General features: G+C 37.9%; 1 protein-coding gene across 13 annotated transcripts in view; it reads right to left on the minus strand.

Annotated features, from left to right (window-relative positions):
• The window catches only part of FRYL (FRY like transcription coactivator), a 273487-nt gene that overhangs the window by 136002 nt on the left and 114117 nt on the right, over positions 1 to 23368 (minus strand). For 12 of the 13 annotated variants that reach the window (XM_036257487.1, XM_036257478.1, XM_036257468.1 and 9 more), the window contains one exon: positions 10220 to 10419. In XM_036257487.1, coding sequence (XP_036113380.1) covers positions 10220 to 10339 — 120 coding nt within the window. In that variant the 5' untranslated portion in view covers positions 10340 to 10419. Of the gene's footprint in view, positions 1 to 10219; positions 10420 to 22866; positions 22934 to 23368 lie in introns of those variants that run through there. The other variant, XM_036257507.1, reaches the window with a different exon arrangement.

The raw sequence follows: 23368 nt of genomic DNA on the forward strand, positions 1-23368 counted from the left end.
GTCATGAATTCTTTTGTTGAGATTTTTTAAAATGATTTTCTAAATTTTCTACATTATGCATTTTTACTGAATTTTTATATTAAATATGTATCATAAAAAATATATACTATTCTTCCATGAAAGAAATACAATTTAGCCCTGGCCGGTTTGGCTCAGCGGTTGGAGCGTCGGCCCGCAGACCAGAGAGTCCTGGGTTAGGTTCCCGCTAGAAGCACATACCTCGGTTATGGTTTGTCCCCGGCCCCAGTTGGGGTCTTGGGGGTGGCAACTACTCAATGTGTCTCTCTCATGTCGAAGTTTCTCTCTCTCTCTCTCTCTTTCTCTCTTCTTCCCTCTCTCCCTCCTGCTCTATCTAGAGATAAATGCAAAAGTGTCCTCGAGTGACGAGAAAAAAAAAAAATAGAATTTAGAAATAGATAAACCATTTAAAATTATGTTTATTTTTGATTATCACAACTGAAAAGAATACAAATTACTTTCGATATTCACATGTACATGAATGCAAAAACTTATGTACAAGTCTCAAATTACCTATCCAGGCAGAAGGTAAAAAAACTGATAGCATTTTTTTTTTTTTAAACTAAAAGAGTAGTCAACTGTTAGAAAGAATGGGAGAAATTTATATAAACTGATATGGAACAATCTCTAATTTATGTATTGTTAAAATATCTACATACAGAAAAACAGCATATAATCCTCCCACTGGTATATTTTTTAAAAAGGTGGTAGGTGCTACAGAGATAAATAAACAACAAGCATGACAAATGGTAGACTTAAAAACTGTGAACAGTAATTATCTTGATTAAGAATGGAAGGAAGCCCTGGCCAGTTTGGCTCAGCAGTTGAGCGTCAGCCTGTGGACCAGAGAGTCCTGGGTTCAGTTCCTGCTAGGGGCACGTACCACAAAAAAAAAAAAAAGAAAGAAAAGAAAAATGGAAGGAAGTCATTATTTTTATTATATAACCTTTAGAACTACTTCCACTTTTTATAATATCGCTATTTCAAAATAATATAAAAGGTTAATAATGATTCTAAGGCTCACAATCCTTTATATTCTAATAGGAATTTTAACTAGTATAAATGGTATATATGTAGAGAATAACAACAGAAAAAGCAAGTTTCTTGAGAAGATTTTGATAATATAACAATGATACTGAAATACTTCAATAATTTACAACTAAAGATGGCATTCTTTCCTAAACGATTCCTGTCCTCGGGAAGGTAAAAGTCTAATGAGAGAGTAAACAAAATATATAATATTCTGTTATACAGCCTCCAGGGCAGGAAGCTGGAATGGGGGAATGAGATTTCAGATAGAACGACCACTGAGAAGATGGCATGTGAGTTACAATTGGAGAATGAGCGAACTTGCCACGCAGAGCGAAGGGAAGATAATCCCACTGATACTTCTGAACTCCCAAAAATACTCCAGTGACTGACACGTGTGGGTGAAGGTGAAGTTAAAAATAAGAGGCTGGTTGAAATAAGAGACTGTTTAAGAAAAATTCAGCCCCTCCATCTCCTTACCCACTCTGCAGATTGACCGTCCCACCACCGAACCCACGGAGGAACTGTCCTTAGCAGAGGGCAAAATAGAAATGCCAACTAGGGGATACTACAGTTGACGATGAGGTATCATAATGAAGACAGGGAGATGAAGTAAAAAATTATATATCAAATATCAAAAGCCCCAGTTACCTTCTGCCTCCAGATCCCCCAGAAAGCTAGTCGCTAAACCTAAACCCTTCCATTCCCAGAACTGGAGGAACCATCCTGGACACTCAGACCGGCTCCCAGAAAAGGTCTGACATTGATGGTTCAAATAATTACACACTGAAGGCCACAGTCAAAAAGGTCCCTCCATGTACATTGGGCTTCCTATCAGTTGTTTAGTGCCTCTTATAGAATATGTTTTGATAAACGTATCAGGAGAAGGCAAAACTACCAAAAAAATGTAGTTTGGAGGGAAGAAGAGATTATACAGAGAGAAGAAACTCTTTTTAAAATACATATACATATATATTGAATATTCTCAAAAAATAGTGGTAATTTCAGAGTTGTAAAAATGCTGGGCCTAACTCAAATATAAAGTCAAAGTCAGCAGGTAACTGTTCAAAGCCCTTTTTCTATCTTCTTTTCTAGTCACTGGCAATCTAAAAGATTAACAGATAAAAAAGCTTGGATACACTTGGATCATTACCCAGGGATTGATCCACCTCCTTTAAGGAGGAAAGAAACCTCAGGTATTGGATTGCATAGTCTGCAAGCTGCTATTTCAATCAATGACTGCCCTTCCTTCCTGAATCTTCTTCTAAAATGAAAATTAAATTGTGGCTAAAAGTCAAGCTCAGCTAATCTTCACATCTTTTGGCCTCTTTAACCTCCTTTTATTATGGTTTCTAATATGAAAATAAAAGGCTAGTTCTGTCATTTTAGTGGTAGATTAAATTCTTTTAGCGAAAGCCATTCGCATGTGTGCTTCTGTTTTTGTAACCTCTATGAATGCCACTTCCTTTAGAGTAACCCTGCACAAGGTTCACTTGAGAATTCAAGAGTCCTCTTGGATGGTTGTTTATTACCTAAATGGGTACAGAATAAATTTCAAAATAAATAAAATCACATTAAATGCATTTGAAGCTACCATAAAAAGATTTTGACAATATATTAAATGTATTTTCATGATCTAATCTTCTATAGATATACACAGTTTACCCAGACTTGGATGTGAAATAAAGCTGGCTGAGACCTGATAAGAAATGATGCTGGCACATACGAGTGTAGGGGATAAAATCTGTAAAATAAGATGAGGTTTTCTCAGCCTGTGTTTATCCATGGTTGCTGAGGACTACAACTTTGGGGTTTCCCTAGTGTGTTAGAAAGAGAAAGCTGGGTCACTTCTTCTCCCAAAGAGTGATGATGGTGTAGAAACACCTATTTTCTGATGGAATCCTCACTATTCACCTTAATTTTATAATCTCATCTTAGATTACATAGCAGATGTCTATGAAATTAGCTACTGAATGAATGAATAAATATAGTCAGCATCAGGCTAGTATTCTGAAAGAACTATTAAAAGCTCTGCTGACATTATGTTTTGTTAGAAAAATAAAGGGCACATGTACAGCAATGCTCTAAGGCTAAAGTCAACTTAAAATACAAATCTTTACTAAGTAACTACCTTCTGCTAAGCATTTACCACGAGCAGTGCTACAGATAACAAGGTGAGCAAGACCTGGGTCTTGGTGTCAAGTAGTCACATCAGAGGAGATAAACATGTAAAAAATTAATATGACAATGTCAGAATTTAAAAGTATGAATAAATTAATATGGTAAAACAGATTAATTTAGCTTGAAGAGAACCATTATTAAAAGGAACATATAGGCTCTGGCCGTTTTGCTCAGCGGTTAGAGCGTCGACTCGTGGACCAATGAGAACCAGGTTTGATTCTGGCCAAGGGCACATACCTCGGTTGCAGTTCGTCCCAGGCCCTGGTTGGGGTCATGTGAGAGCCAACCAGTCGACATGTCTCTCTTGCCTCGATGTTTCTCTCACTGATGTTTCTCTCTTTCTCTCTCTCCCTCCCTGCTACTCTGTCTAAAGACAGGTGGAAATATATCCTCGGGTGAGGATAAAAAAAAATAAAAAATAAAAAGGAACATATGGGAAGTTCAAAGGAGCTTTAAAAATCAGAGCATCCAACAGGGTAACAGAATTGCGAACATTATACAAACTGTAACAAGATTGTGAAGAGGATGGAATGACCCAAGAAGAACAATGAAAAGTAAACAAGATTTTTAAAGCAAAAAGGTGATAATATTTATGTATCACATGAAGAAAAGTCTGATTAAAACAAGGAAAATGGAAAGGCAATGGACCACTTCTTAACCAATTATACAGACACTCTTGTGACCCTGAGCTAGGACAGTGACAATGGCACTGGAAGAAAATGAAAGGACAAAGATATAAAAATGCCATTTTAGAAACTCAAGTCAAATGAGGAGATTTCACTCATATTTTCTTTTAATATTTTTGCTCTCAAGATCTTCACATTTCAAAATTAAAATTTCTTTAAGAATATAGTCTTTGAGAGCTGATAGAACCATACCAAATGATGTTGTTTATAAAATACTGTATAAGATAGGTACAGTGTTTTAAAATGTGCGATGTGCCCTGGCCAGTTTGGCTCAGCGGTTAGAGCGTCGGCCTGCGGTCCGGAGAGACCCGGGTTCGGTTCCCGCTAAGGGCACGTACTTCGGTTGCAGTTTGTCCCCGGCCCTGGTTGGTTGTGCGGGTGGCAGCCACTCGATGTGTCCCTTCACGTCGATGTTTCTCTCTCTCTCTCTCCCTTCCTTTCTCTCCCTCCCATTCTATCTATACAAAAAATGGAAAAATATCCTCGGGTGAGGATTAAAAAAATAAAATAAAATAAATAAATAAATAAATAAAATGTGCGATGTGAGTTGAAAATTGCTGAAGCCTGGTGATAAGTGTGGCTACAGTCATATCATCAACTTTCAGAACATTCTAGATTTTGCTTTATTTTCTCTTATGTTTTATCTGTCTCAACAATTCCCACTGCTGAAATTCACTGTTGTTCTTTTGTGACCTGCAGCAACTTAATCAAAGAGGATTCTGGACTTCTGCTCCAGATGGCAGCGTAGGTAAACACTGTATTCACCTCCTCTCGTGACCACATCAAAAAAACAACCACAAAACCATCATGCCAAACCACCTGAAATCTAGCTGAACAGAGGTCCTACAACTAAAGATATACAGAAGAAGCCACCCAGAGACTTGTAAAAGGAGCGGCAAGCAGAACAGGCCCGTCCCACACTCACATGTGGCGGTTAAAAACCAGGCTATTTCATCTGTGAAGGACCCCGAGAAGCGAGGTGTCCCAGCCCCACACTGGGCTCCCTAGCTCAGGGAAGATAGTTTCCATAACTTCTGGCTGTGAAAACCAGGGAGAATTGTGGCTGAGTGAGAAAAAGGCTTGCTGGAGTCCCAGGTGGTCCTCTTAAAGGGCCAAGCACAGGCTTACCTGCTGAGACTCACTCGCTCTGAGCTCCAGTGCTAGAGCAGCAGCTCACAAGAGCCAGGAACATACTGGGAGGAACTGGCTTCCGGACAAGGGCTGGAGGGACAGCTTTCTCCCGGACAGAGGACAGAAGTGCTGACAGAAGTCACTGTTCCTTTGCTGAGCCCTCCCCCTGCAGGCATAGGTGGGTACCAAGACTGCGTCTCCAACAACCTGGCTAACAGTGTTTACCCTACAGGGGTGATTCCTTGAGACCCTGCCTCATCCAACTTGTAGGCCCAACCAAGCCCCTTCCAGTCGCTTTTCCACACATGTGGTCCACCTTGCTGTGGGTTTTCCTAAAATCTCTGAAAGGTTCACAAACCCTAAAAAAAGCACAGTCTGGCCTCAGCATGTCCTATACCTCTTGCTAAGTGGCCCCAGGCCCAGCACTAGCTGCAGCAGGCCTCAGTTCACAGCCTGTCCTCTGCCAGACACCTCTAAGCCCAGCACAAGTAGCAGCCATCTTCAGATCACTTTGTAACAGGGCATAGGCAGTGGCTGACTTTGGCCTGCAGCCTCCCGGGAGATCACAAAGCCAGCACACCCAGTAACAGATTCAGACTATGATGGAGCACCAGCCAACCACCTCCATGAGCAACACACTCAAGTGGTGGACTTGTGGGGCACAAGAGCCCCACTGAAGGGAGTCCTGATCCATGGGGTCACTGCTGCACAGCAGGTCTTCCACTTAGTCATGGCCAGTGCTCGCAGCCCATCAGCCTGGGGGTAAATCCCTCCCATTCATGTGCCAACAGCAATCAAGGCTGCAATACAACAAGAAGGGTACACACAGCACACATGGGGTTGGGGGAAGAGCAGGGGACATATGAAGCACCTGGCTTGGGTGACCAGGGACACCTACTACATAAGGCCACTATATCAAGGAGACATAAAAACTCTACCTAATATATGAAAACAAACAGAGAGGCAGCCAAAATGAGGAGACAAAGAAACATCGCCCAACTGAAAGAACAGAACAAAACTCTAAAAAAAGAACCAAACAAAATGGAGATAAGCAATCTACCAGATGCAGAATTCAAAACACTGGTTATAAGGATGCTCAATGAACTTAGGGGAAGGGTAGATGAATTCTGTGAGAACTTCAACATAGAAACAGGAAACATAAAATGGAGATAGAAACAAAAAACAAAATAGGAATGAAGAATACAATAACTAAAATAAAGAATATATTAGCTCAGCCGGTGTGACTCAGTGGTTGAGCGTCAACCCATACACCAAGAGGTTGCCAGTTCAATTCCTGTTCAGGGCACATGCCCAGGTTGTGGGCCTGATCCCCAGTGGGGGCATGCAGGAGGCAGCTAATCGATGTTCTTTCTCATCAATGTTTCTATTTCTCTTTCCCTCTCCTTTCCTCTCTCTCTAAAATCAGTAACAAAAAAATATTTTAAAAAATACATATATATATATATATATATATAAATATATATATATATATATATATATATATATATATATATATATATAAATATATATTAGAGGGAATTAGAAGTAGAGTAGATGAAGAATAGGATTGAATCAGGTTTGGAAGATAAGGTAGCAGAAAACACCCAAATGGAACAGCAATAAGAAAAAAGAAGCCCCCCCCAAAATGAGGATAGTTTAAGGAATCTCTGGGACAACATCAAGTGTACCAACATTTGCATCATGGGTGTGCTGGAAGGAGAATAGAGTGAGCAAGGAACTGAAAATCTATTTGAAATAATAGTGACTTCCCTAACCTGGAAAAAACATACAAGTCCAGGAAGTACAGAAAGTTCCAAACAAGATGAACTCAAAGAGTCCCATACCAAGACACATCATAATTAAAGTGCCAAAGGTTAAAGACAAAAAGAGAATCTTAAAAGCACCAAGAGAAAAAAGAAGTTAGTTACCTACAAGGAAGCTCCCATAAGATTGTCAGCTGATTTTTCAAAAGAAACTTTGCAGGCCAGAAGGGATTGACATGAATATTTAAAGTGATGAAATGCAAGGACCTACAACCAAGACCACTCTTCCAAGCAAAGTTACCAATTAGAATTGAAGGACAAATAAAGAGTTTCCCAGACAAGAAAAAACTAAAGAAGTCCATCACCGCCAAACCAATATCAGAAGAAATGTTTAAAAGGTCTTCTTTACAAGGAAGGGAAAACTAGATCAAAATTATGAATAATAAAATGGCAATAAATACATATCTATCAACAGTTACTTTTTTAAATATGTTTTTATTGATTTTTTAGAAAGAGAGGAAGGGAAAGAGATAGAAACATCAATGCCAGAGAGAAACATCTATCTGCATGCCCCCTACCAGGGATGGAGCCTGCAACCCAGGAATTGAACCGGGACCTCTCAGTCCATGGGACAACACTCAATCCACTAAGCCACACTGGCCAGGCTATCAACATTTAATTTAAATGCAAATGTATTAAATGCTCCAATAAAAATACATATGGTGGCCCTGGCCATTGTGGCTCAGTGGCTAGAGCGTCGGCTTGCGGACCAGAGAGTCCCAGGTTCAGTTCCCGCTAGGGGCACATACCAAAAATAAATAAATAAAGTCGTGGAAAAAAAAATACACATGGTGGCTAAATGGATAACAAAACAAGACCCTTACATATGGTACCTACAAGAGACTCACTTCAGATTGAAAGTCAAACATAGACTGAAAGTAAAGGATGGAAAAATATAGGTCATGAAAATGGGGGTGGGGGTAGCTGGCATAGCAATACTTATATCAGACAAAATAGACTTTATCCTCACCCGAGGACATTTTTCCATTTTTTGTACAGATAGAGTGGGAGGGAGAGAGAGGAAGAGAGAGGGAAACATCGATGTGAAAGAGACACATCGAGTGGCTGCCACCCGCACGACCAACCAGGGCCGGGGACAAACTGCAACCGAAGTACGTGCCCTTAGCGGGAACCGAACCCGGGTCTCTCTGGACCGCAGGCCGACGCTCTAACCGCTGAGCCAAACCGGCCAGGGCAGACAAAATAGACATTAAAACAAAGGCTATAGCCCTGGCCGGTTTGGCTCAGTGGTTGGAGCATCGGCCTGCAGACCAGAGAGTCCCGGGTTCAGTTCCCGCTAGGGGCACATACCAAAAAATAAATTTAATTGAAAAATAAAATAAAAAAAAGGCTATAACAAGAGACAAAGAAGGGCCCTGGCCGGTTTGGCTCAGCGGTTAGAGCGTCGGCCTGCGGTCCGGAGAGACCCGGGTTCGGTTCCCGCTAAGGGCATGTACCTCGGTTGCAGTTTGTCCCCGGCCCTGGTTGGTCGTGCGGGTGGCAGCCACTCGATGTGTCCCTTTCACATCGATGTTTCTCTCTCTCTCTCTCTTCCTCTCTCTCCCTCCCACTCTATCTGTACAAAAAAAATGGAAAAATGTCCTCAGGTGAGGATGAAAAAAAAAAAAAAGAAGGACCCAGCAATTCCACTTCTGGGTATTTATCCAAAGAAACCCAAAATACTAAATCAAAAGACATACGCATCCTTATGTTCACTGCTGCATTATTTACAACAGCCAAGACAAGGCAGCAACCTAAGTGTACAGCAATAAATGAATGGATAAAGAAATCATGCATATAAACAATGGAATATGACTCAGCTATAAAATAAAGAATGAAATCTTGCCATCCTCAACAACATGGATGGACCTAGAGGGTATTGTACTAAGTAAAATAAGTAAGACAGAGAAAGACATTTGCTGTACGATTTCACTTATATGGAGAATCTATATAACAAAATAAGCAAGCAAAACAGAAACATACTCATAGATACAGAGAAGAGAACACTTTGATGGTTGCCAGATGGGAGAGTGGTTGGGAGATGGTTGAAAAGGTGAAGGGATTAAGAAGTACAAATTGGAAGTTACAGAATAGTCATGGGGATATAAAGTACAGAATAGGGAATATAGTCAACACCATATAATAGCTATATATGGTGTCAGATGGGTACTAGATTTGTCAGGGTAATCACTAGAGAAGTTATGTAAATGTCTAATCACTGAGTTGTACACCTGAAACTAATATATTATTTATGTTGATTATAATTGAAAAGTAAAAGTTTATTTTTAAAAAAAAGCAGACTCTGAAGCCACTACAGCTTTCTAGACACCATTTTACTACAGTAGTCCCCCCTTATCTACAGTTTTGCTTTCCACAGTTTCAATTACTTGTGGTCAAGAGCAGTTCAAAATATTAAATGGAAAATTCCAGAAATAAACAATTCACAAATTTTAAACTGTGTGCTATTCTGAGTAGCATGGTGGAACTCCGTGCCGTCATGGATGTGAACCATCCCACTGTCCAGTGTACCCACGTTACCTGCCCACTAGTCACTTACTAGCCATCTGGGTTATCAGAATCAACTGTCAGAAAATCACAATGCTTGTGTTCAAGAAACCCTTATCTTAATAGTGACCCCAAAGTGCAAGAGTAGTGATGCTGACCATTTGGATATGCTAAAGAGAAGCCCTAAAGTGCTTCTTTGATGTGAAAAGGTTGTATGTGTAGGAAAATGATAGTATATATAGGGTTTAGTACTATCCCCAGAAGTCTTGAAACTTATCTCTCCATGGATAAAGGGGGATTACTGTACTAACTTATCCCTTAAATTTTTTTAACAGCAAAACTGAGTGGAAGGTAGAGACTTCCCATATTCCCTTTGCCCACAAATGCATAGCCTCCTCCATTATCAATATTCTGTACCAAAGTGGTACATTTGTTACCACTGATGAAGCTACACTGACATATCATAATCATCCAAAGTCCACAGATTACATTATAGTTCACTTCACTCTTGGTGTTGTATATTCTGTGTGTTTGGACAAATGTATAATGACATGTACCCACCACTGTAGTATCATACAGAGTAGTTTTCACGACCCTAAAATCCTTTGTGTTCTGCCTATTCCTCCACCCACACCCAACCCACACAACCACTGATCTTTTTAGTTTTCATAGCTTTGCCTTTTCCAGAATGTCACACAGTTGACATTTTATAGTATGTAGCCTTTTCAGATTGGCCTCTTTTAATATTTTTTTCAAGTATATCATTTTCTTTGCAAAATTTGTATTATATTGGTTAATACAAAAAGTCCACAAAATATTTCAGATTTATAGGTCAGCTCTACTCACCAAGGGTTCGGCCATTACAACTTCAATTTTCTTTTCAGCTTGAACAGCAAATTCTGCAAAGAGGCTCTTGATGACATATTCACCAGGCTTGACATCTGGGTCAATTGTAATGCTTGACATGGTGATATTCCTTTTCCCCAATGTGGAATGAAAGTTGGATGAAGCGCAGTACTTATTCACTTTGCTGACTGGTGCTGAAGCTAACAATAAAAAAAAAAGAAAAGAATTACATTTTAATAATCAACTAATTAGGCCTACCATAACCACCCTACTTTATAAGTATACTGCCCCTAAACCATATCCAGATCTCCCAATCTAGATTACAATACTCAATTCTTCTCTGTTATAGTTACTGCTTTCTAGCACTGCCCAACATAACTAAAATTTAGTTACATGTTTACTATGTGTTGTTTTCCTCTCTACCCTACTAAAGTCAATTCCATAAAAACAGGAATTCCCGCCCTGGCTGGTTTGGTTCAGCAGTAAGAGCATCAGCCCGCGGACCAATGAGTCTCGAGTTAGATTCCAGTCAAGGGCATGTATCTCGGTTGTGGTTCGTCCTGGCCCTGGTTGAGGTCCTGCGGGAGGCAGGCAATCGATGTTTCTCTCTTTCTCTCTCCATCCCTCCCACTCTATCTGAGGATGAATGAATGGAAAAATATCCTCGAGTGAGGGTTATTAAAAAAAAATAAAGAACAGAAATTCCCTTGTCTTTTTTGTTCATTGATGAATCCCAAGAACAATGTCTGGCATATACTAAGTATACAATAAATAGGTACTGAATCAAATGAATTCTAAATAAAGTTATGTGCAATAAAGGAAATAAAACAGATACGAGTAAATGAAACATGATGGGGTTAGGGTTTGAAATGTACTACTTTGGAGATCATGCTCAGCAAAGGCCTCATTTGAAGAAGCTACATTTGAACTCAGACCTAAACGATGAAAAAGAGGCAACAAGGCAAAGCACCAGGGACAGAAAGCACAATGGTGAGTGTGAATGTTTGAGAAACAGAGAGAAGAGCAGTGTGGCTGGAACTCAAGGGACGAAGTAGGGGCAGAGGCGATGTAAGATGAAGTCAGAATCATTAGTCAGGGATCAGTGTTTTAGAACTCTGTTAAGGAAATTAGATTTTATTCTAAATGCAATTGTTATTCTATGTGCAATATTAGCTGGACAGGGGACAGAATCTGGCCTCTCCTTAAAAGATCTCTCTGGATTCTCTGGAAAATGGATTGGAAGAGGGCAAATCTAGAATCAGGGAAGCCTTTGCGAAAATCCAGGGGAGAAGATCATATCTTGGGCTAAGAGGATGACAGTGGCACCAGAGAGAAGGAAAAGGGTTTGAAAGTTGTCATGGGTTAGTGGATTTGATATCAAGGTGAGGGAAAGGATTTAAAGATTACTTCATTTTTATATCTGAATCACTCAAAGGATAACAGTGCCATTTACTCAGTTAGGGGTGACACCGTGCCTGGCAAATAGCACGTTGCACCAGGTGTGGCACAAGAGCAAACACCATTACATGCTGTTCATAGTTACCTGTTCTGTTCTCTTGACAGCCTGGGCAGCCTGCCTTGGATTTCTATCTACAGCTTGTCCTCCCTGTTCCTCCAGACTGCTGCATAACACAGACCCTCACATTCTCTAACTACAGCTTATGGCATCTTCTTTGCCCTAGAATATTCTTAGAGAACTTACAAGACTGTACTTTTCCACCTCAACCTGATCTCCACATATTGCTTTATCATATGCTGTACTATATGTAACCCCCTCCCTAAAAAGAACACAACAATTCAGACACTGAATTTCTGTCTACATGTATGTGTCTATGTAACTGTAGGACAATGAAATTACTCTAAATACAGACATTCCAAACTCATAAGGAATTGTTCTGTCCACTAAAACACCTCCACTACCAAACATTGTACATATCAAGAAACAGAAAGGTGACTCGCAATAACTCCAACAGAAAATTCTAGAAATCATACAAAGTCAAGTTATAGCAGTCATTCCAGAAAAAAAAAAAATCTGTGAATAAAGTACAATATATTGTATTCTAGAACTAAAATTATATTAAGAACAACTCAAAACAAAAATTCACAGTCCTTTGAACACAGTGTACACTATTTATTTTAAACAATGACCTATTTGTTTACTCTGGTTCATGATCCAACATTGTGTATTATAAAGGAGAGAATCTATTAACAAATGTCATTGTGGAAAAATAGATCTTAAATTAAAAAATATTATTTTGGAATATTAAAATTACTCTATATCATTATTATGTTGACTAACTTTAGGGAATCATTAAAAAAGGTAACTCAGTTTCCAGAATTTTAACTTATATTTTAGAAATAAAAATGAAGATGAAACATATTCAAGACTCACTTATGAAAGTAGATATAAAATATATATCATTTCTTTAATTAAAACTTGTAAGTCTTTAATTAAGATTCATAAGATCCTAATAGAATTGCAAAGGTTTCTGTGGCTTTACAATAAAGGTAAATAACCAAAAAGTCTTATAATCCTAGGTACTTAAATTCTAGACTTTGATGAAGTATACACTTTTTAATTGACATTTAGCCTTCGAACAGTCTCTTCAAAATGAAAAACACTTTAGTTAAAATGATCTCTCAAATAACTCACCTTTACTGTCTTCTACTTCCAAAAAAGTATAAACATAAACTAAGCATAAACAGCTAACATAATTGCATATTTCATGAAATTTGCCAATAAAGCCAAAAGTTAACAAAAACTTGTATTTATCTTCCAAGTAAAGATTTAGCTTCCAAATATCTGCATTATCTTCCAAAATAAAAAACTTCAAGTTTGTGGGGGAGAAATCAAATTTAAAAATTACTTTTAAAGAGTTAATCACTTCTACCTCCATTGACAAGGCCCTAATGAAATCAGAAAAAGACCCCTACCTTTCAAATTGGAAAAGGGTAAAAGACATGAATAAACAAGTTACAAAACATAAAAATAGTTCAATACCACAAAAATAATATTTAACTTAATATTTCATTTTATTGATTTATTTATTTAATGTTTTTATTGATTTTTTTAAAGGGAGAGGAAGGGAGAGAGAAACATCAGTGTGAGAGAGAAACACTGATCAGCTGCCTCCTACATGCCCTCCACTGGGGATCAAACCCGCAACTGGGGTGTGTGCCCTGACCAGGAATCGAACCAGGACCTCTCAGTCCATGGGACGACACTCAATCCACTGAGCCACACTAGCTGGGCTTAACTTAATATTTTAAAAACAAACAAAAATTAGATAACATTTTTATGTATCGATATGGTTTTTCCAATTTTGTATTTCATTAGAATGTTCAGCTTTGGTGAAAATGTGTAAAATTTTCTCCTTTTTTAGCTAATAGTTAAGAAAAAGAGATGATCAATCTAAGCCAGGTAAAAAGGCTAGTTTCCATATAACTAGATTAACTTGATGTTTGAGTTAAATATTTTTTATTTTTTTATTTCTTTATTGATTTTAGAGAGAGAAAGGAAGGGAGAGAGACAGAAACACTGATGAAAGAGAACATCAATTGGCCACCGTCTACATGCCCTGCACTGAGGTTTTGGCCCACAACCTGGGTATGTGCTCTAACTGGGAGTCAAACCCGCAACCTCTTGGTGCATGGGTCAATGCTCAACCACTGAGCCACAATGGCCAGGCCCTGAGTGAAATATTTTATAAAGTTAAATAGTAATACTTCTCTATGTACTATTAAAAAATTTTGAAAATTATATGAGAATAAAGATAAAACGGTTAGAATACAATTCATTTTTTTTTAATATCCTCACCCAAGGACATTTTCTTTGCATTTATCTTCAGATAAAGCGGGGGTGGGGGGGACGGACACACACACACACACATCCATGTGAGAGAGACACATCGAGTGGTTGCCACCCACACAACCGCAACTGGGGCCGGGGACAAACTACACCGAGGTACATGCCCTTGGCGGGAACCGAACTCGGGCCTCTCTGGTCCGCGGGCAAACGCTCTAACTGCTGAGCCAAACAGGCCAGAGCTAGAGTACAATTCTTTTTTAAAAATTAGGCATTAAATTACAAACTGTAAAATCCCCATGTCAAATTAAACATTCCTAGAAAATAAGTCAACTAAACTCTAATTGATAAGAAGAATAAAGCAAGACCTGAGTAATTAAAATGTGGAAATTAAAAGCTAGCTTATCTATTCTTTCTAAAGTGTAAATAAAATAAATACGTATGGTATTTTTAGACAGTTAACTCTCTAGCACTGTACTTAACATATTTAATAAAACAATAATCATTTTTTTCATGTCCATAAAACTCCTACACTCTGTACAATAAACTTAAATTCAGACAAGGAAAACAAACAAGTGAGAAGAGATATACAAACGCTAAACTGATTCATGTTTGGTTTCATTACTTTACAGCAGTCATTTTCAGCCTTTATTTTTTTCTGCCCCCACTATATTGTTATGCACAACACTAACCAGTAACATCCCTCAAAATACACAGTAATTCTCCACAATTGGGATATTTAAGTTAAGGATGGGTAGGACAGGTAGATGTGATTTAGAAAGACCAGTGGAGCCTGTGAAAGCAGTCTATGCTGCCCTCTCATCCCCAAGGACTGATCTTAATCGATAACGATTACTACTTCATAGTCACAACCTTACATATGTACGTGCATGTTACATGCATATATTTATAAATATGCATGTAAATATGCATATATATGTATAAATATATAATGCAGGAGTGTAACAAAGTACCATACATTTCTAATAATTATTACTTAGAATGGCTAATAATTTTGATAATCACCTAAAAAACATAAGGCTTTGGAATAGGAACAAATACAAAAATATCTCAATTTTAAGGAGCAAAAGCAAAATCCTTAGTTTAAAAAGTAAGCCTATTCCTAGCAAGTTATTTTGTGAATATCAACAAACCAATTTTAAAATTTATATGGAGAGACAAATGACCCAGAATAGCTAACACAATATTGAAGAAGAACAAAGTCAAAGTACTTACACCAGCCGACTTCAAGACATACTTTAAAGTCACAAAAATCAAGATAGTGTGGTATTAGTAAAAGAACAGATAAGCAGATCAGAAAGCCCAGGAATACAAATATAGTCAACTGAACTTTGACAAAGGAGCAAAGGCAATCAATCAATGGAGGAAAAAAAAAAAAAAAAAAGACTTTCAACAGTTGGCACTGGCATAACTGGACACACACCCACAAATTAGGAAAAAAAAATCTATGCCTGCCCAGAGTGGTTCAGTGGCTTGAGCATTGTCCCATGGACTGAAAGGTCCCAGTTCAATTCTTGGTCAGGGCACATACCCAGGTTGCAGGCTCAATCCCCAGTAAGGGGTGTGCAGGAGGCACTTGATTGATGTTTCTCTCTCACATCAATGTTTCTACCACTCTCTAAGAAATAAAAAAATAATAATAATAAAATAAATATATATAATAAAATAAATATTAAGTAAATATTATTTTATTAAGTAATAAAATAAGATAATAAAATACATACATAATAAAATAAATAAATATATATAAAAATCTAGACACAAACTGGACACTTCCCACAAAAATTAACTAAAAATGGATCACAGATTTCAATGTAAAATGCAAAATGAATTCTAAATGTAAAATGCACCCCACCCCGGCCCCAAATCCCCAGAATATTAGATAGGAGAAAAATCTGGGTGTTTTTAGGTTTAGTGATGACTTTTTAAATATAATATCAAATACAACATCCAAGAGAGAAAGTGGGTAAGTTAGCTTTATTAAAATTAACTTCAGCTCTGCTAAAGATACTGTAATAGCTCTGGCCAGTGTATCTCAGTGGTTAGAGCATTGGCCTGCGGTCCGGAGAGACCCGGGTTCGGTTCCCGCTAAGGGCATGTACCTCGGTTGCAGTTTGTCCCCAGCCCTGGTTGGTCGTGCGGGTGGCAGCCACTCGATGTGTCCCTTTCACGTCGATGTTTCTCTCTCTCTCTCTCTCTTCCTCCCACTCTATCTGTGCAAAAAATGGAAAAAAAAATGTCCTTGGGTGAGGATAAAAAAAAAAGAAAATAAGCAACCCAATTTAAAAATGGGCAAAACATCAGAACAGACCTTCACCAAAGGAGACATACAAATAGCAAACAGCGTGTGAAAAATGCTCCACGTCATGTGTCACTGGGGAAATGTGAATGTAGACAATGCAATACCACTAGACACATAATAGAATGGCCAAAACCCAGACCACTGATAACACCTAATGCTGGTGAGGACATGCAGCAACAGGCACTCTCATTCGCTGCCAGTGGGAACAAGAAATTATACAGCACTTGGGAAGAAAGTTTGGAGGTTTCTTAAAAAACTAAATATTCTTATACCGTACAACCCAGGCTCTGCACTGCTTGGTATTTACCCAAAGAAGTTTAAAATATGTCCACACAAAAACCTGCACACACATGTTTACAGCAGCTTTAGTCACAATTGCCAAAACTTTGAAGCAACCAAGAAGTGCTTTAATAGGTAATTGGATATATTCTAGACAATGGAAGTATTATTCAGCACTTAAAAGAAGAACAAATTTTCAAGTCATGAAAAAACTTGGAGGAAACTTAAATGCCTATTACTGAGTGAAAGAAGCCAGTCTGAAAAAGCTACATACTGTATGATTCCAACTATATGACATTCTAGAAAAGGCAAAACTATGGAGACAATAAATAGATCAGTTGTTAGAGGTTTGGGTCAAGGAGGAGGGAGAGAAGGATGAAAAGGAGAGCACAGGGAATTTTTTTAGGGCCATGAAACCACTCGGTGTGATACTATAATTGTAGATACATGTCACTATATATTTGTCAAAATCCCATAGAACGTACAGCACAAAGAGTGAATGTGTTGGGTGATGATGATGTGTCAATGTAGGTTCATCAATTGTTTTAACAAATCTACCACATTCATGTACAATGTTAATAGGAAAAATGGGGGTGGGGGCATTAGAAGGGGTTACGTGGGAACTCTACTTTCTGCTCAAATTTTCTATAAACTTGAAACTGCCCTAAAAAAAAAATAGTCTTAGTTTTTAAAAACATAAAAATAAAAGAAAGAAAAGCTTATTCTATTCCTATCAGCCAGAACCAAAGGTGCCTGGGAAGAGTCAAAATAAACAACAGCTCCAGCTAAAGCTTAAAACAATAATACACTTGGATCAAGCTCAGGAAAAGGAAACAGTTTATAAATCAATTAAAAATAAAATGTCGAAAACACAAATCAGATTACATGGCAGACAGCTTGAAAGTAGAAACAAAGAAAGTAAAATCAGTATTGGGGAGTAATAGCAAATTTCAACTTCCAGGGAGGCCAGTTGGATTGGTGTACCTTTCAATTAACTACCCAGAGAAACAGTGTACATTTGAAAGCAAGTGTGTCTGAACAGGAAAAAAGGGAATATAATAACGTGTGTGTTGCGGGTGTTAAGGGGTACAATATGAAAGCATCATTTGATGACTTCACTGCACAAACACCTCAAAATTCCCTCATGAATGAAGGAAACTCATACCAGACTGTTCATTTCTGATGAAAATGAAGCATTATTATTTTTTTTTTATCCTCACCTGAGGAAATTTTTTTTTTTCCATTTTTTGTTCAGATAGAGTGGGAGGGAAAGAGAGAGGGAGAAACATCGATGTGAAAAGGACACATCGAGTGGTTGCCATCTACACATCTACCAGGGCCGGGGACAAACTGCAACCGAGGTACATGCCCTCAGGAACCGAACCCGGGTCTCTCTGGACCACAGGCCGACACTCTAACCGCTGAGCCAAACTGGCCAGGGCGAAATAAAGCATTATTTAATACTTTAAGGTATTTTGCATATCATCTCATTTTTTCCTAACAAATCTTTTTTTTTAAATCCTCACCCGAGGATATATTCACTGATTTTTAGAGAGAGGGGGGAAGAGAGAGAAGAGAGTGCGTGCACTTCAGGACCTAAAAACCTATTCTTATTTCAAGTGATATGCTGGCAAAAGACTAAAAAAAAAAAGTCCTGATTTATAGTATTTGCCAATTTCCACTGTGTTTTGACTTCCATCGTGGGCTGGTAAATCCCTGGTAAGAACCGAGATCCAGAACACCACTTTGAGGTATCATCCACTTACGATGAGGAAACTGACTCCTAATCAAAGTCACCGTCACATTAGGCTGTGAGTTTCTAAGAACTTTCAGATCACTGGTTTTATTTTCCAGAACTGCCAGATTTTGACAGACCCGTTTTTTTTCTCCTTTACAAGTCTAGGTCATTAACATACTATTTGCTTAGAACAACTATTTCCCAGGTCAAATATTTTGGTTGCACCTTCAAATCATTTATGAAATAGGCTAGCGAGAAAGGCGTTCCCACTTTGATTAGGGAGCTATTTACCCATATTTTCTTTTAGCTCCTTTTTAGTTTTAGTTTTTCCATTTAAATCTGTCATCCAGATTTAAGTAATATCTTTATTGTATATACAATAAAAACATTATTTTATTTCCCCCAATATTTAATCAATTTTTCTGGGTTCTGTCACTAGTTTTATATTCACTATCATAAACTACAGACAGACTCAGATGTGCTTTTTATTCTGCTCATTAATAATCTGTTTTGTATCAGTACCATACATTTAATTATTGAAGTTTTATAATAGGCTTTATTGTCTATTGGTACAAATACTCCTGTTTACTCATCATCTTCAGTAATTTCTCAACTACTATCTTTTACTTACACTTTCAAGTTTATGCATATCACAAGTTAATTAGAAGAAAAACGACATCTTAAGACTTCTTGTATGAACTTGACATAACCTCATTAATTGATCTTCTTTCATGCACCCAAAGAAAAACGTGTATTTTCCTTCTTAGGGGATCTATCTAATTCTTACTAATTCTGTAAATACCTTGTGTCTGCTCTATGTGAATGAAATCATTTTCCTCACTACTCGGTCTAACTTTTCTGCTTCTGGTTGCATTTCAGTGGATAAAAAATTAAGACTTTCACTTGTTCTTTGGACAGCTGTTTTAAAATGTTTATTTATCCTAGTCTAAACTATTTCCATTGAAAACAGTTTCTAAACATAGAAGTCCTGTGACATCTTGGGCACATTTCCAATTATTTCACTTGAAGTCTACTACAGAAATATCACTTATAAAGCTTGAGAAAAATGACCTATCATCTAAATAATCCATTATTCACTCAGTCTCCCTGAGGTCATTTTCTTGTACTCTTTTAAACCTTCAGAAGCTCAGCTAAGAAACTATTCAGAAAATCTAGAAATAATGTGGTATTTTAAGAATGTGCATGAACTAGGACTCAGAAGACCAAGGGCCCTTGACTTGCCTTGGCTGCTTAGAGTATCATTACGATCTTGGTCAAATTATTTAACCTCTCTAAGCTTTTGCTTTCCCTCTAAAAAATAAGTGAGTTGAATTATATCTCAACCATGGGTATGTATCAGAAGCAACACGAAAGTTGTTTTCATTTTTGTTCTCCTCTCTTCTTCCCATAAAAATAGTCACGGCCAGTGAGAAAGCTATTATGGCCAACTTTTCTCCTCTCTCCCTTCCCTCACTCTTAAATTATTCTTTAAGCCCTGGCCAGTTTTGCTCCATGGTTCAAGTGTCAGCTCTCGAACTGAAGAACTGTAGATTCAATTCCTGGCCCTGGTCAGGGTTATACGGGAGGCAACCAATCCATGTGTATCTCTCATGGATGTTTTTCTCTCTCCCCCCCCCCCCCATCCCCTCCTTTCCACTCTTAAGAAAAAAAAACAACCGGCCAGGGCAGTGGGTATAAATGTATAAGAAAAGCATAGGGCTTACACGGAGGAAACTACAAGATCATCTTAAAGGACGTAAAAGATCTGAGCTAACAGACATATTTGTAGATAGGAGCACCTATAATAAGTGTTGATTATCACAAAGCTCATATATTACAATTCTGTTTAGGTTGTGTTGAATACAACTATCTTAGAGTATACATGGAAGAATAACCAAGAAAACAAAAAAATTATTTAAAAAAGAAATGCCTAAATCAGAAGACGATATAACTATAATCAGAACACTTTATAACTATAATCAAAACATTATACCAAAATATAAAAAGACCATATCAAAATATAATGTAACAGTAATCAACTCAGTAAACATAAGTATATATAAATCAGATTAATGTAAAAGATTAGATAGAGTATTGCTCAAAAATCCCAGAATAAGAATTCAACATGGGCAAAATCAGTGGGACAAGGAATATTTATTTAGTAATAATGTTTGAATAACTGGCTATTCACCTGGAAAAATATACTGTATTCAAAAACCAAAGTCCAGATGAATATAAAATTGATAATTAATTTTTAAAAGTCTTTGAAAAGCCTGCCCAGTGTGGCTTGGTGACTGAGCATCAACTCATGCACCAAGAGGTTGCTGGTTCAATTCCTGGTCAGGGCACATGCCCAGGCTGTGGGCCTGATTCCCAATGGGAGGCATGCAGGAGGCGGCCAATCAACGTTCTCTCTCATTAATGTTTCTCTCTCTTCTCCCCCTTCTTCTCTCTCTAAATCAATAAAGAAAAAAAAAAATTTTTAAGTCTTAGAGAAAACTTAGGAGTCAACATGTACAATCCAGTGAAGAAAAACCCTTTAGCCAAGATAGAAAATCTAACCTTATAAAAAGAAATAAAATCATTCAACCAAATAAAAATATTAAATATGTATAAGGCAGATGATGCCATAAACAAGAAAGGACAAAGTTGGACAAAAATATGATATAGATAACAGAAAAATATAAAACATTCATAAAGCTCTTACAAATTAACAAGAAAAAGACAACACAATAGAGAAAATTTGGCAAAAGATACTTAGGCAATTCACACAAGAATAAACCTAAAAATACAATATATGAAAAAAATATTCATTCAAAATTTGTAGCACACAGATAATGCAAATTAAAATAGCAGTGAGCTTTCATTTTATGCAATCCAACTGGAAAATATTAAAAAGAATAATTAGATCTATTGTTAGCAAGGTATAGGGAAATGGAACACTTAACACGCTGCCGACAGAAACACTATGTCCACCTAAGTACCATCCAGTAGGCTGGACACAAGGATGAGTATTCTGGCCCTTATAGTAAAGCATCAGATATTAATTTCCTTGGACTTCAGGCTCTCTGTGCAACTAATATTAATTTAGCAATATATGACCTACCCCACAAGGAGAGCAAACGATGGTCTGCCAGCTCCAACGTTAACATCCGCTTGTCATATTTCTCATTGTAAACTAGTAAATTGGCAAACATAAAAATTTGTCTCTGTCAGACTGTTTATTACAATTCTACCTGCTGAAAAAGATTTCATATACCTCTCAGTCTTAGGTAAAGGCAAGTTTTCTGACCCAATCCTGGTCTTTGCTGTCTTCTCTGGCAATTCCTTGTATCAGAATCGGAATCTTTGGAGTGAGGCCCAGGCACCTATATGTTTTGGAAAACTCCCCAACGTGACTCTAATGTGCAGCCAAGGTTGAGAACCACTGCCTTACACTCATCCTTCTAAAGTGGAACAGCTGCACCCAGCCGGTGTGGCTCAGTGGTTGAGCGGGAACCCATACACCAAGAGGTCACCGGTTCGATTCCCAGTCAGGGCACATGCCCAAGTTGTGGGCCCAATCCCGGGGGCGGGGGGGGGGGGCGTGCGGGCGGGTGCAGGAGGTGGCCAGTTGATGTTCTCTCTCATGGATGTTTCTCTCTCTCTCCCTCCCCCTTTCTCTCTCTAAAATCAGTAAAGAAAAAAAAATATTAAAAATTAAAATAAATAAAGTAGAACAGCTGGTTCTATACAATGATGTTATTTAAAACTTATTTTGATCATTAACAAGCTTCAAAAACACCATAAATAAGGAAATCTATGTATATAATACCATAAATAGCACCAATCAAGCAATTCAGAGAGTGTTAAATAAAGGCATGTCAGGAGCAAAGCTCTAGGAAGCAACATGAAGGATCAATAAAACATTTCATACTAGAAATGTTGAACTGGTTTTCTCTCAGGGTTTCAGTCACTTCACTCAACTCTCTGGCCCTGTCCCGGACCTCATATCCTGGGCCCTGTCAATCTTCTGCCTTTCATTCACACCCATGATTTCAAAGGAGGAGCTTTCAATGACGTTATCTTCAGAACCATCGTTAATTCCTCCCTGTGCCTTACATTTTGAATCTAGACTAGTCATTAAATCCCATACCACTGCAAGTAATCCTCCCTTCTGTGTTCTGCATAGCTAAAATTTAAGTTCAGATCCTAATAATAGTCTTAGTAGACTCCTGAAAAATCTTCCTTCACAGTTATCCCTGCCTCTTAGCAGGTAAAATAACAACTTCACATAGCAGCCAAAGTGATTATTTTCCATTTGAACCATACTAGGATCTATACATCAAACTATGGCATTACAATATCCCCGTATTCTGAATAAAAATACACTACACTTGGACACGGCCAGTGGGGGCAGAACTAGGGGTGCCAACCTCCATGCAGTAGAAAATCCAAGTATAAATGAAGTCCACCCTGTGCATATGGGGATTCCCAAACACAGACTGAAAATATGTACTAACCTTACTTTCAAGAATATTACTAAGGCTGTTTTATTGGTGTTACATTTTCTTTTCTTCTACAGCTTCCCTATAATAAGAATCACTCATTCATATAATGCTCCAAAATTGTATGTGAAGCTTCTTTTTGTTTCATTTCTTCTTCTTTAAGACTTTTCATTTTTAGAGCAGTTTCAGGCTCAGAACAAAATTGAGAGGACAGTAAAGAAATCCCATATACCTCCTGCCCTACACATGCACAGCCTCCCCTAGTACATCTGTTGCAGTTGATAAACCTTTACTGACATGTCATTATCACCCAAAGTCCAGAGTTTACATTACGGATCACTCTTTGTGTTCTATATTCTATGAATGTGAATAAATGTGTCCACCATTATAGTATCACCCAGGGTAGTTTCACTGCCCTAGAAATCATCTATGCTCCACCTATTCAGCCTTCTCTCTCCCCAACCCCTGACAACCACGCGTCTTTTTACCATCTCTCCATAAATGTACACTGGGTGTC

This window comes from Molossus molossus, unplaced genomic scaffold (assembly GCF_014108415.1).
Source record: "Molossus molossus isolate mMolMol1 unplaced genomic scaffold, mMolMol1.p scaffold_m16_p_1, whole genome shotgun sequence".
NCBI lineage: Eukaryota > Metazoa > Chordata > Mammalia > Chiroptera > Molossidae > Molossus > Molossus molossus.